This window comes from Labeo rohita, chromosome 17 (genome assembly GCF_022985175.1).
Source record: "Labeo rohita strain BAU-BD-2019 chromosome 17, IGBB_LRoh.1.0, whole genome shotgun sequence".
Classification (NCBI taxonomy): Eukaryota; Metazoa; Chordata; class Actinopteri; order Cypriniformes; family Cyprinidae; genus Labeo; species Labeo rohita.
Window position 1 is genome coordinate 11,912,428 of NC_066885.1, and position 12,939 is coordinate 11,925,366.

Here is a 12,939-nt window from a genome sequence, read left to right on the forward strand (position 1 = left end):
GTTTCTCAAAAAGGACACATTAAATTTGTCAAAAGTGACAGTAATGACACTTCAAATGTAACAAAAGATTTAAAAATATCCTGTTTAAAAAAAAAAAAAAAGTTTCACAAAAATATTTTGACACTGAAGACCACTGAAAATTTAGCTTTGCATCACAGGATTAAATTACATTTTAAAATATATTAAAATAAAAAGCAGTTATTTTGAACCAATAACCAAAAACAAAACAAACAAACAATCTAATATTTAATTATTTAATTAAATATTAGATTTTCTAATTTATCTGTAAGTAAAAAAATATTTATTGTATCTTTATGTATTTAGACTCGTTTTGCCTCCATTCAGTTACTATTTTAAAACACTAATAATTTAATAACACTGTTAATTGTAATTATGGCTAATTACAAAATATATAAACACATTTTCAAACTGTTACATTATAATGTTGTGATTCCTAAATTCACTTTTCGCATTTAAAATGATTTATTTGTTTGGAAGCCCGTTTCCACCACTGATTAAACATAAAAGGTATTGCGACTTTTTTTTTTATTACTCGCAACTGCAATATCGCACAATTCTGAAAAAAAAAAAAATCAGAATTGCGAGACAAACTAAAAAGATAAAAGACAAAAAAGTTTGTATCTTGCAATTCTGAGTTTTTCTCTTGCAATTGCGAGTTTATATCTTGCCATTCTGAAAGAGAAAAGTCTGAATTTTGAGTTTGAACCACACAATTCTAAAAAAATAAAAAAAAACATTACAATAGCAACGTGTAAACTCAGAAATCTGACTTTTTTTTTTTCTCAGAATTGAGAGATTTTTTTCTGGACAATTGTTTATATCTTGCCATTTTGACTTTTTTTCCTCAGAACAGTGAGACAAACTTGCAATTGTGAGAAAACATCAGTCTTTTTTCCCCTAAGAACTGGACATATAAATTAAATTTGGGTTATAATGTCCAGTTCTAAGGGGAAAAGGAAAAAGTTTGTATCTCTTAATTCTGAGAAAAGAAGTCAGTATTCTGAGTTTACATCTCGCTATTCTGACGTTTTTTTTTTCAGAACTGCGTGATTCAAACTCAAAATTCATTATATCTTGCAATTCTGACTTTTTTTTTTTTTTTTTCAGAATAGTGAGACAAACTCGCAATTGTGAGAAAACATCAGTCTTTTTTCCCCTCAAAACTGGACATATAAACTCCCAATATGGCTTATAATGTCCAGTTCTGAGGGGAAAAAGAAAAAAGCAAGAAAAAAAGTTTGCATTTCTTAATTCTGAGAAAAAAAAAAGTCAGAATTGCAAGTTCACATCTCGCTATTCTAACGTTTTTTCTCAGAACTGCGTGATTCAAACTCAAAATTCCAACTTTTTTTCTCAGAATTGAGAGATACAAACTTTTTTTCCCCTCACAGTTGTTTATATCTTGCAATTCTGACTTTTTTTTCCAGAATAGTGTGATAAACTTGCAATTGTGAAAAAACAGTCTTTTCCCCCCTCAAAACTAGACATATAAACTCGCAATTGGGGTTATAATGTCCAGTTCTGAAGGGAAAAAGAAAAAAAGCTAGAAAAAGTTTGTATCTCTTGATTCTAAGGAAAAAAAGTCTGAATTCTGAGTATACATCTTGCTATTCTGATGTTTTTTCTCAGAACTGCATGATTCGAATTGCAAGATGTAAGCTCACAATTCTGTTTATCTCTCAATTCTGAGTAAAAAAGTCAGAATTGCAAGTTTGTATCATGCAATTCTGACAAAAATGTGAGATAAAAAGTCACAATTAGCTTTTTATTTTTTATTCAGTGACGGAAATGGGCTTCCTTAGAGTTGTAGTGCATTTATTATTTGTGTAGAATTTCCGAGAAAGACAGTGAAGTACTGAAAACAAACCTGTTTAAAACAACTGCTGTATATCGTCTTTCCACAAAGATGATTCCACAGAGTATGTTAGTAAAAGGCGACGGAAAATTAGCTTCGGGCTTCTCCTTTGCCTCCGCCTCTTCATCCTCATCATCGTCCTCAGAATCGCTCCAAGAAACATAATTGTCCTGATTGCGATTATTGTACCACTCCACGCTCTCAAACTGCTGCCGTTCGAAAGGTTTGTACTCGTGGAGAATCTCCAGAAGTTTGATGACCTTGGGAGTAACAAACTTCAGGTCTAGGGAAGCTGGAGAGAAATGCTCCTCACATAAGGCGTGGATTTTTCTCAGAATGGTGTCTGTGAACAACAGGAACTTGCGGTTCAGCTCTTCCTGTTCATGTTTGATATATTTCTGCAGCTCCCGGACCATGATTCCCGCAGCTTTATCGGCGCACCAAGGGCCCAGCACAGTCAACACGGCGCGACAGTCATTCAGCACCTTAGGATAAACAATCACACAATCAAAACACAAGCAATTTGAAAACATCACAAGACGATCCTTTTGAGAGTACTGCTTCAAAATATAAACATAAGAGAGAACCTGTTTGGAGATGAATGTGGGATCTCTATCTTCTCGATGAGCAGATAAGTTGCAGTCATTAAGAAAATGAAGAGCTTCATCCAGCTCACTCAAAAGCCTCTCAGAGAGCCCACTCTGATCCTGGTACATCCCGCAGTCCAGCACCACCTCACGAGGCTGGGATGCATACCTGGACATAAACACATAGGCAAGAAACATTTATAAGAGATGATACTTAAGATTAGTTCACTTCCAGAACAAAAAATACAGATAATTTACTTAACCCCTTGTCATCCAAGATGTTCATGTCTATCTTTCTTCAATCGTAGAGAAATTATGTTTTTAAGGAACATTTCAGGATTTTTCTCCTTTGAAATTTGAACTTCCAAAATGCAGTTTAAATGCAGCTTCCCAGCCGAGGAAGAAGGGTCTTATCTAATATACTTAATACACTTTTAAACCTCAAATTCTCATTGTCAAGCTCTGTGATGCACATGCACACATTGTGCAGTCCCGTTTAAGACAATTAGGATATATCGAAAAACTCCCAATCTCATTTTCTCCTCCAAGATTAAAATCATCCTACATCGCTGTTTTGCCTTTTTTTGTAAAGGGCATTTGACCTTCTTTGCATGTTCACTTTGTACACACTGGGTCGGTATTTCTGCAGCGATGTAGGACGATTTGAAGTTGGAGGAGAAAATCAGATGGGAGTTTTTCAACATACCCTAACTGTCTTGAACAGGACTGCACAGAGTACGCATACACATGGCAAGCTAGGCAAGACGAGCATTTGAAGTTAAAAAGTATATAAATTGTAATTTTTTTTTTTAGAAAATAACCAACCTTTTCGTTCGATAAGACCCTTCTTCCTTGGCTGGGATCATTTAGAGCCCTTTGAAGCTGCATTTAAACTGCATTTTAGAAGCTTAAGCTCGTGGTTCCAATATATGGAGAAAAATCCTGAAATGTTTCCCTCAAAAAAACAATTTCTTTACGAAGAAAAATTTCTTTCTGAAGAAAGACAGACATGAACATCTTGGATGACAAGGGGTTGAGTAAACTATCTGTAAATATTTGTTCTGGAAGTGAATCCTGACATTTTTTCAATTCTGTTGTGTAAATCAAATCAAATAAAAAAATACACCAGATTGGAAATCCTAAACATACCTATCCAGTACCACAAGATCAGTGGCAGTTTCTGCATTGCTCTGCAGAATCTTCTCCAGGTTTTGAATCTTCTCCTCCAGATCACAAGGGTCACATTTGCCATTTAAAATGGAAGCGGTCAGACCCAAAATGCGAGGGCAACCTGGGCAACCCTCACAAATCTGTAAAAAAAAAGACTGACACTGTTTAACAAAGCAACTAGGTATGGTTAGCACCAACCACCTTACAATATGATATCTACAGTTGGACAAAGCTAAGACCAGCATCTAAGACCATCTTCAGGGTAAAAACAGTTACAGGAGTGATCACAATTGTGTAATCTGATTTATATTTCCAGCATGTGTGTTTTAATATCATGAGGGAAAAACCATTTCAATGCATGGAAAAGAAGAAATTGTTGAAGTCGGGTTTTTTTTTTTTTTTCTTGCACACAAAAAGTTCTCGTAGCTTCATAAAATTAAGGTTGAACCACTGAAGTCGCATGGACTATTTTAACAATGTCCTTTCTACCTTTCGGGGCCTTGAATGTGTTAGTTACATTGCTGCCTATGGAGGGTCAGAAAGCTCTCGGATTTCATCAAAAATATCTAAATTTGTGTTCTGAAGGTCTTATGGGTTTGGAACGACATGAGAGTGAATAATTAACAACAGAATTTTCATTTTTTAGGTGAACTATGCCTTTAAGTGAACACAACTTCCACAGCAATGACCTGCATATTTTAAATATGTAAGTGTTGTGACTAAAATATGATTGCCCTCAGGAAAGATCACGCATTCAGAAAAGTCAAAACATCTGCATTCAGCCAATCTTCAAATATGAAGAGATAGCTTAGCCAAAAACGTCATTGTTTACTCGTGTTATCATTTCATGTAATTTCAAACCTGTATGACTTCCTTTCTTCTGTATAAAACAAGATATTTTGAAGAAACTTGGGAACCAAACAACATTAAAACCTATTGACTTTCATTGTATGAATGTGTTTCTCAAAAATATCTTTTACATATCACAAACAAAAGTCAGTCATTCAGGTCTGGAATGTGGGTTGAGTAAATTATGACAATTTTTCATTTTTGGGTGGACTATCCGTTTTACTCTAAACTTAGGATGTGCTACAAAGGGTTAGCCTTCAAAATAAAAATGCAACATCTTATCAGAGTGCCTACGTTCAATCTCCAGGACTAAATACACGCCCATTAATGCTATAATAATAGATCGACATCTTTTTAGCATCTCTGTGGAGTGACAGTTAGATGAGACCTCTATCATCCCTCTCTTTACACTGACAGATGTGATTTCATAGCACCCGTTCAATGCTGTAACAGACTGCAATTTCACCTTCATTATTTCCTGATAAGGATGGTCTGTGATTGCAAGGTGGCATTCGTCAAAAACCAGCAGGTTGATTTTTGATAGTGGCAAGACTCCATTCTTCATCACATGCAGGAAGATGTGGCACGTCATGACCAGCACCTGAAAGAACAGACATTACGGAAAAGAGAGCGATGAGGAGGATGGAAGAAGAGAGATTGCAGATGACACCTCATCAAAACGTCCGACAATTATATGAATAAAAAATTCATAGGCACGTTAAAACGGCCATGTATAATCACACCTGATTCTCCATCATCTCTCTGTTCCACATCTCCTCGGGCCATGATGTCATGTCTTCTGACATGTAGTCGCCTACCTGGAGATCAGAGTGGGTTCTTACAGTAGATGCTTGCTGAACCACAGATGATGCTTTAGTGAGAAAAAAACAAAACAGAATTAGGATTAATTAAAATACAGAAACAAATTGATCATTTTTTAATAGGATACACGGCAGACTAGACATTTCCTCACCTGCATTCACCAGGAAAACTGTTCTCTTTCCATCCTCTCCACGGATTTGGTGGGAGAGTTCTTTGATTAGGAGTACTGCGATAAAGGTCTTCCCTGAGCCAGTATTTAAGCAGACTATAGTATTGTGTTCAAGAGCTGCTTCAAGAAGTTCAACCTGGTGGAAAAATGCAATTGGGTGTAATTATTCAGCAAAATGCTACATACCATGTATACACTACCAGTCTAAAGATTTTTAATATTTTTTACAGAAGTCTCTTCTTGCTCACCAAGCCTGCATTTATTTGATCCAAAGTACAGCAAAAAGAGTAAAAAATGTAAAATAGTTGCTTTTTATTTGAATATATTTTAAAATGTAACTTATTCCTGTGATCTCGAAGCTGAATTTTGCTGCTCAAAAACATTTATTATTACTATTATTTTGTTGAAAACAGCCGAGTAGAATTTTTTTAGGTTTCTTTGATGAATAGAAAGTCCAGAAGAACAGCATTTATCTAAAATAGAAATCTTTTGTAACATTATAAACGTTTTAATCATCATTTTTGATCAATTTAAAGCATCCATGCTAAATAAAAGTATTAATTTCTTATAATTTCTTCTTATAATGTTTCTTGAACAGCAAATCAGCATATTAGAATGATTTCTGAAGAGTCACGTGACACTGAAGACTGGAGTAATGATGCTGAAAATTTAGCTTTGATCACAGGAATAAATTACATTTTCAAATAGAAAGCAGTTATTTTAAATAGTAAAAATATTTAATAATTAGGATTGTCAAAAAAGTACCGGGTTCAGTACTTTCGGTACTGAAATTTTAAAAATGTCTATTTCCCGCTCACATTTCAGCACTGTTGAGCCAATTTTTTAAACATGATTATGGCCAATCAGCGAGTGAGTGGAAAATGGATGTTTTTTAAAATTTCAGTACCGAAAGTACTGAACCCAGTATCTTTTGACAACTCCATTCACAATATTACAGCTTTTGCTGTATTTTTGATCAAATAAATGCAGGCCTGGTGAGCACGAGAGAATTCTTTAAAAAAAACATGAAATCATGAACATGATCTTACTGTTCAAAAACTTTTGACTGGTAGAGTATGTGTAAATATTTTTAAAATACACACATGCATTTGTGTGTATTTATATTTATACAACAGTTCTTTCTAGAGAGGAGTGTGATATTCTGATATCGGAACTCCAACCGTTTCTTATTTCTTACAACGAGTGTCATGGCGGACGCCCAAACCCACTATAATTTTATGAATAATACTGTTTGTGTGTGACAGAACATAGTTTTAAGAGTTTTAGTCCAATATATACTTCTTTAGACTTAAAATATGTGGTTTGTTAATAAAGACAATGTCTATTTGAAAATCAAAGGCATCGGCTACGAGTGTGATATTTCTAGTTTTTATTCGATTCTTATTTTAACAAAATAATATTGATTTTTAAATCCCAAGAATTGATTAGTCTAGCATGTTTTCAGATAATGAACAGAACAATTTGACAGAACATTTACCTCCCATTCAATAAATAGCAATAAGCTTTGTGCTTTGTTACGTTTGATATGAAAAAGCCTCAGACTTCAAATTCTGTCCATTTTATTACAATATTCAAACGTGGAGTAACAGTTTGCTGTAGCCCGTAGCACCTCAGTTCAAGAGAAGCATCAGCGCGAAGCACAAGCGAACAGATCCTCCAAATTTAAATAGTTTAGTTTTTTTCAGCAGTCGAAAAAAGTATAACCTATATTATGATCTGCAGTCTAATAAAAATAATACTAGTGTGATACTGCTCATCTACATAATAAATATACACAATACACACAAATATATTATATAAACTTTTTTTGGACGCGATTAATCACAATCTTTTGACAGCTTAAGTATTAAAATCGAACCATTTCAAAAGACTTGCCTGATATTTCCTTGGTGTGTATATGTTGTCATGGATAGCTTCCTGTTGCCACGGGAGACCGAAGAAGGGCCCCATGGGTGAGGAGGCAGGGGTCACCAGCTGTAGGCCAGCCATGCTTAGAGACTGTTAAGCAGGGGACCTCCAGTCATCCAGTGTTTATCTCATTGCATCATGGCCTTCTAATGCTCACTGCGAAAGACAGACCACGTAACATCAGATCAGTAGGATGTCACAAACAACAGCGCTAAAATCAACTATGTCACGTTGCAGTTACGTCTGGTGGTATTTTGAGCGACATGTTATTTAGTTCTTGTTAGAGGGCATCTGGATCAGGTGGGTTACTGATTATAGATGAGTGTTTACTCACAGCTTGTATGTTTCCCACTTTGCTGTGTGACCAGGCCGTGCTTATTCTGGGCGTCATTATCAGAGCTCTTAAAATCAGCTCATTCTTTTTCCCCTCAAGTTACTCTGCGAGGAAAAACAGATATACACTTAGAATCTGCACAATTGTAAAGCAAAAAACAAACATGTTTTCCATATAGAGCAAACGGGTCTGAAATCACTCTGTATTTCTCCATTTATCAAATTACAGAATAAAGCAAGCAACACATGTAGCAAATTACTATGTTTTCATGTAAAACAAACAAATTTAATAATGCTGAGTTTTAAAAACCCAGTTTTACACAAAATATTAACTCAATAATAAATTCAAAAATATTTAAGGCAAGAAATAAGCTTTATTTATTCACAATGCTGTTGGTAAATTTTACTTTTGGTTATCGGCATAATGTTCAACACGTAAAGCAACCAACAATTTTGTTTTTGCAAGCTATTTAAGGCTAATCTGACATTCATATCTTGAAGGGCTGGGTAAAAAATACTGATTTCTCGTTTTTATTCGATTCTCATTTTTACAAAATGATATTGATTCTTAAATTCCAAGAATCAATTAGTCTAGCCTGTTTTCAGATAATGAAAGGAACAAAAAAAAAAAATTCACAATAAGCTTTGTGCTTTGTTACTTTTGATATGAAAAAGTCTCAGGCTTCAAATTCTGTCCATTTTATTACAATATTCAAACAAACACAGTTTTGGCACTGTTTAATGTGGAGTGACAGATCACTGTAGCACCTTAGTTCAAGAGAAGTGGCACATGAACAGATCCTCCTCTGCTTTTATACCAGTTTCAGAATAAAATAAACATGAATAAACATCCGAAGGTTTGTTAAAAGAAATCCTGTAAGCACTCAAGTGTTTTAACCGTGCAAAAATGTCAACATAACAGCTTGTTGTAAACAATGTCACGTCACATTTACCTCAGAAAAAACATATTTGGTGACCATTAACTCGTTAGTCAGCTAGAAATATGAAATCTAGACATGAGCATTTTGCTAAATATACACACCATATGACATTTATTATAATTTTTTACTGTTCTTCAAAGTTTAATTTGTTTAAATAATCAGCCACCATTTAAATGTTTCAAATATTAGTAGAAATATGATTACTTTATCATTATAAAAACCGTTCAGATACAAATCAGTTCATTTTAACCTGCAATACTAACTGACTCTCATGTATATTTTATAGCATTAGTTAGGAGATGTTTTTTCCTTAAGAAAATTTGGCATGTACTGTACTTAATATCCAAAATAATCGATATTGAATCAAATAGTAAGCTTGTGAATGAGAATCGAATCGTGAAAATTGTCAAAACCCAGGCCTGATATTTTGATTAAACAAATTGCCATATCTAATGATTAAAGGCACTAATTGATTCATTTTTTTCAACTCCTTTTTAATGGTTAAATTAAATGTTATTAATCAAAGAGCATGTCCAATTAATTAAAATCATGAAACTTATACAATTTCATATCAACTGAATAAAGGTTTAACAAAAATTACATATTTAGGGGCCTATGAAATGTTTTATTTTTCCTCACCATATGTTTTATTGTTAAGTTTTAGCATGTCTAATTATTTGAATGCATACTTAATTTATTCAAATTTATTCTTAACATAGCCTTTTTAACAGTGTTGTGTATTTAAAATGTTCTGGTTATCAAATGAAGGCATAAAACATTAATTTCATGTATCTTTTAATCACTGAAAATTAAGCAAACAAAGGGGAATTTACTTTTAAAATTAAAACATGGAAATAATGTTTTGTGATTATACCCTAAAAAATAATGTTTGTTTCATTTTAGTAGTAGTAGTAATAGAAGTAATACATTTCCGGCACAATGTCTTCAAGTTAAACCGGACTTTTATTTTGACGGGTTGCCGTCTCTACCTTTACATTTCTGTGTGTATATGATATAAGGCTAGTTTTCCTAAAATGGAACAGTCAAATGCTCATGAAGTGACTCTCAGCAGATATTGTTCATGTATTTATGCATTTATGTATTTAGAGAGATGACAGACGCTGAAATCACCGCGAGTGTCACATGCTCTTCAGTGTGTGTAGTAAACAAAACCGCTCGTCTGCTCCATTCATTAAAACAGAGACATGCAAAACATGCAGGATTCACATTTAAATGGTATTTCTGTGGCGTAATATTTACAGATACTAATCCATATTGCGGTTTGATTTAAGTGTAATGACCTACTTTTGATTAATTCATTCAAACTTTGACAAATTCTGTGACATTCCGCGTTATTCAGTAAATTCCGTTTTTCTGACTGGATTCTGCAATTCCGTCCACATTTTCTGTATCGCACATTCATTTTGAGAATTCTTTAGTGAGCAGAAATTTCATAAGAACAGCATTTATTTGAATTTTAAATCATGTAACATTGTCTTGCTAAAAAAAAACAAAACAAAAAAAAAAACCTTATTGATCCCAAATGTTTAAATGGTCTTGTATATTCTAATAAACAATGTTACTAAACAGTAAATGAAACACCTCAGTGATGACAGTTGTTTTTTTTATATGCACCATGTATGTATTACACATTCATGTATGTATTATCCATTGCTCTGACCAAATAACAGTGGACATTCAGACATATTTATTATGAAATCATTTGTATTTTACTATCTGAGCAGAGAGAAATAATCACAGTACCTTAATGCTGCAGATGGGGGAGGGGGCCTGAGACAATATTCTTTCAATACTCTGAAAACAGAGAGAGAGGAAACAAAGCTTGTGATAATGGACATATCTCTGGCAAGGAGAGGACAGCTGAATCTGGATGACAACTGGCTTGTCAACACATTTTTGCCACTCAGGATCGAGCCCACACTCTCCTCCTGACCACCGCTGTTCGACACAGCTGCAACAAATCACCACAAGTCATTTCAGCTCAAGTAACACAAGGCTTCATTTTCAGTGAGCGAACACATTTGCTCTTGGTTAAAAATCTGCTCTCAGACTCCATGTTCGGGTTCATGAATCTCTAATGCAACCACATAGGTTATTTACTTTCAGATTTTGAAAACGCTGACACACATCTGTTTCGGTGAACGAAACATTCGATGTTAAATGCTTGACTGCAAAACAGCTGGCCAGGTCACGGCTGCCCGATTCGACTATGCACAAGCAGATTTCCAGTGTTGAAAATCAACGCTCAAGACAACTTGTTACTGGCACTTTATCTTAATTAGTCAGATCAATACAATTACAAAAACGGTTACTACAGTAATTATATCATAGTGGGATCTCCTTCGAACAGTGTAAGAGCTTCCAGAACGTCACTTTAAGCAACAACAACTAATTGGTCAATTAAATAAAAATCAACAACAAAAATGGTCAACAAAAACATTTATGCATAAACGGGCTACAAAGTAGGGGAAAAAAAAAAAAAAAAAAAAAACAGTACACAATACATTTAAAGTATTAATATTCTAAAGATTTATACTTATGCCCATAATAAATAAAAACACAACAAAAATCACCAGAATAATCAAAATAATCAAAATACTTGATAGTTGCAAGTTTAATTTATTTCTTTTTTTAGATATCAGTAGTGGCCAATAACAAGTTAGCAGGGCTGGGCAATATGGCCAAAAAGATATCATGATAACATTTCTTATATCAATCAAAATCTTTATTTCTTTTAAGTTTAAAGGCAGATTTTTGTTCCTAAGTGACAGTTGTATAATCCCGACTGAATTGTGGTTTTAAGTAACACTGTTTTTAAATTCTTTACACTTTTCCAGTCATTTTTCCTTAACAAAATAAATATCTTAATAGAAAAATTAATTTCTTAGTTTCTGCATGATCTAATGAGTGATAGTTTTAAATTATAAAACAGGTTTTATGTCACTTAGACAGTAGCTTGAATTGACAGTACTGGTAGCTTGAGTTAACATTCATGTTCATTATCAAAAACAGTAACATCTGTAAAGATATTAACAACCTAATTTTTATATGGTGAAATGTAATTATTTATTAAAATTAACCAATGGTCTTCCAACAGTAGCATACATTTAGATCATTATAATCACAATTAAAATTACACATTTAGCACCTCAATACCATAGTAAAAATGTAACTGGTTTCTAGGTAGGGATGTAACGAAATTATCAAGATCGTGGTATCGCGATAGCAAAACTGTCTCAATGTTATCATGTTCACATAATGGTATGACACAATATATAGGACTTCTGGGCAAGAAGTGTAGGTTTTTAAAATATTCTAACATAAAATGTCTTTAAAGTGGTGTTTTAGGCCATTATGCTTTGGCACAGTATCTGTCAAACGAACTAAAACTGAAAGCACAATATGGCTTAATCCCTTTATCAAGTCTGTTTCGCTGTGCCTTTCAAAGTGAAGCACGCACTTCGTTCAGCCGATTCAGCTCATGATCCGATGATTTCCGCACCTCAGAACGGATCAGTTCACAGTGAGTGAATTCAGTGAACTCATTTATTTTATGTGCTGTGAGTTTAGCGCACATTATTTTCACGGCAGATGATTACAGCATTTCACTAGATTTGTAGTGAGATGAGTTTTTGTTATCCTGATTTCACTGAAGCTGGAGTTTTCCTTCAAAATAAAAGCTCTACTGCCGTTTGTGGTTAAAATAGGTATTTGTATGAAAAACAGTAGTCTAATACATTTAGTATAAATGCACCAACGTTATAGCATAAGTCACAAAAATACTGTAATTATTTCCCATTACTCTTTTAATACATGAAATACATATCTATTAGGTATGTAACAATACCACGATAATATCACGAAATTAATACCACATTACAATATTTATTGCGATATTTAAAAAAATGAGTTGGAAAAAAAATTTTTTTTACATTTTCAAAGTTAAATTATTATATCTAATGCATTTTTAGAGTTCAAAATTAAGAGCTCCAACCCATGTTCTTAACTAAGAACACTTAAGTCAGAAAAAAAGTCTGTGAATTGACTTGGACCTGAACTTTAAAGGAACACTCCACTTGAAAATAGGCATATTGTCCAACTCCCCTAGAGTTAAAGAGTTTTACCATTTTCGAATCCATTTAGCCGATCTCCGGGTCTCGTGGCATCACTTTTAGCATAGTTTAGCATAGCTTAGCATAGATTATTAAATCTGATTAGACCAATAGCATCTCGCTCAAAAAT

General features: G+C 33.7%; 1 protein-coding gene across 1 annotated transcript in view; it reads right to left on the reverse strand.

Moving 5' to 3' along the window:
- Positions 1–12,939, reverse strand: part of dicer1 (dicer 1, ribonuclease type III) — a 38,906-nt gene that overhangs the window by 22,313 nt on the left and 3,654 nt on the right. Inside the window, exons 2-10 of the mRNA XM_051133497.1 lie at positions 10,441–10,491; positions 7,737–7,840; positions 7,370–7,558; positions 5,456–5,609; positions 5,226–5,353; positions 4,949–5,083; positions 3,613–3,773; positions 2,464–2,632; positions 1,889–2,361 (exon numbers count right to left, since the gene is read on the reverse strand). Coding sequence (XP_050989454.1) covers positions 1,889–2,361; positions 2,464–2,632; positions 3,613–3,773; positions 4,949–5,083; positions 5,226–5,353; positions 5,456–5,609; positions 7,370–7,483 — 1,334 coding nt within the window. The 5' untranslated portion in view covers positions 7,484–7,558; positions 7,737–7,840; positions 10,441–10,491. The remainder of the gene's footprint in view (positions 1–1,888; positions 2,362–2,463; positions 2,633–3,612; positions 3,774–4,948; positions 5,084–5,225; positions 5,354–5,455; positions 5,610–7,369; positions 7,559–7,736; positions 7,841–10,440; positions 10,492–12,939) is intronic.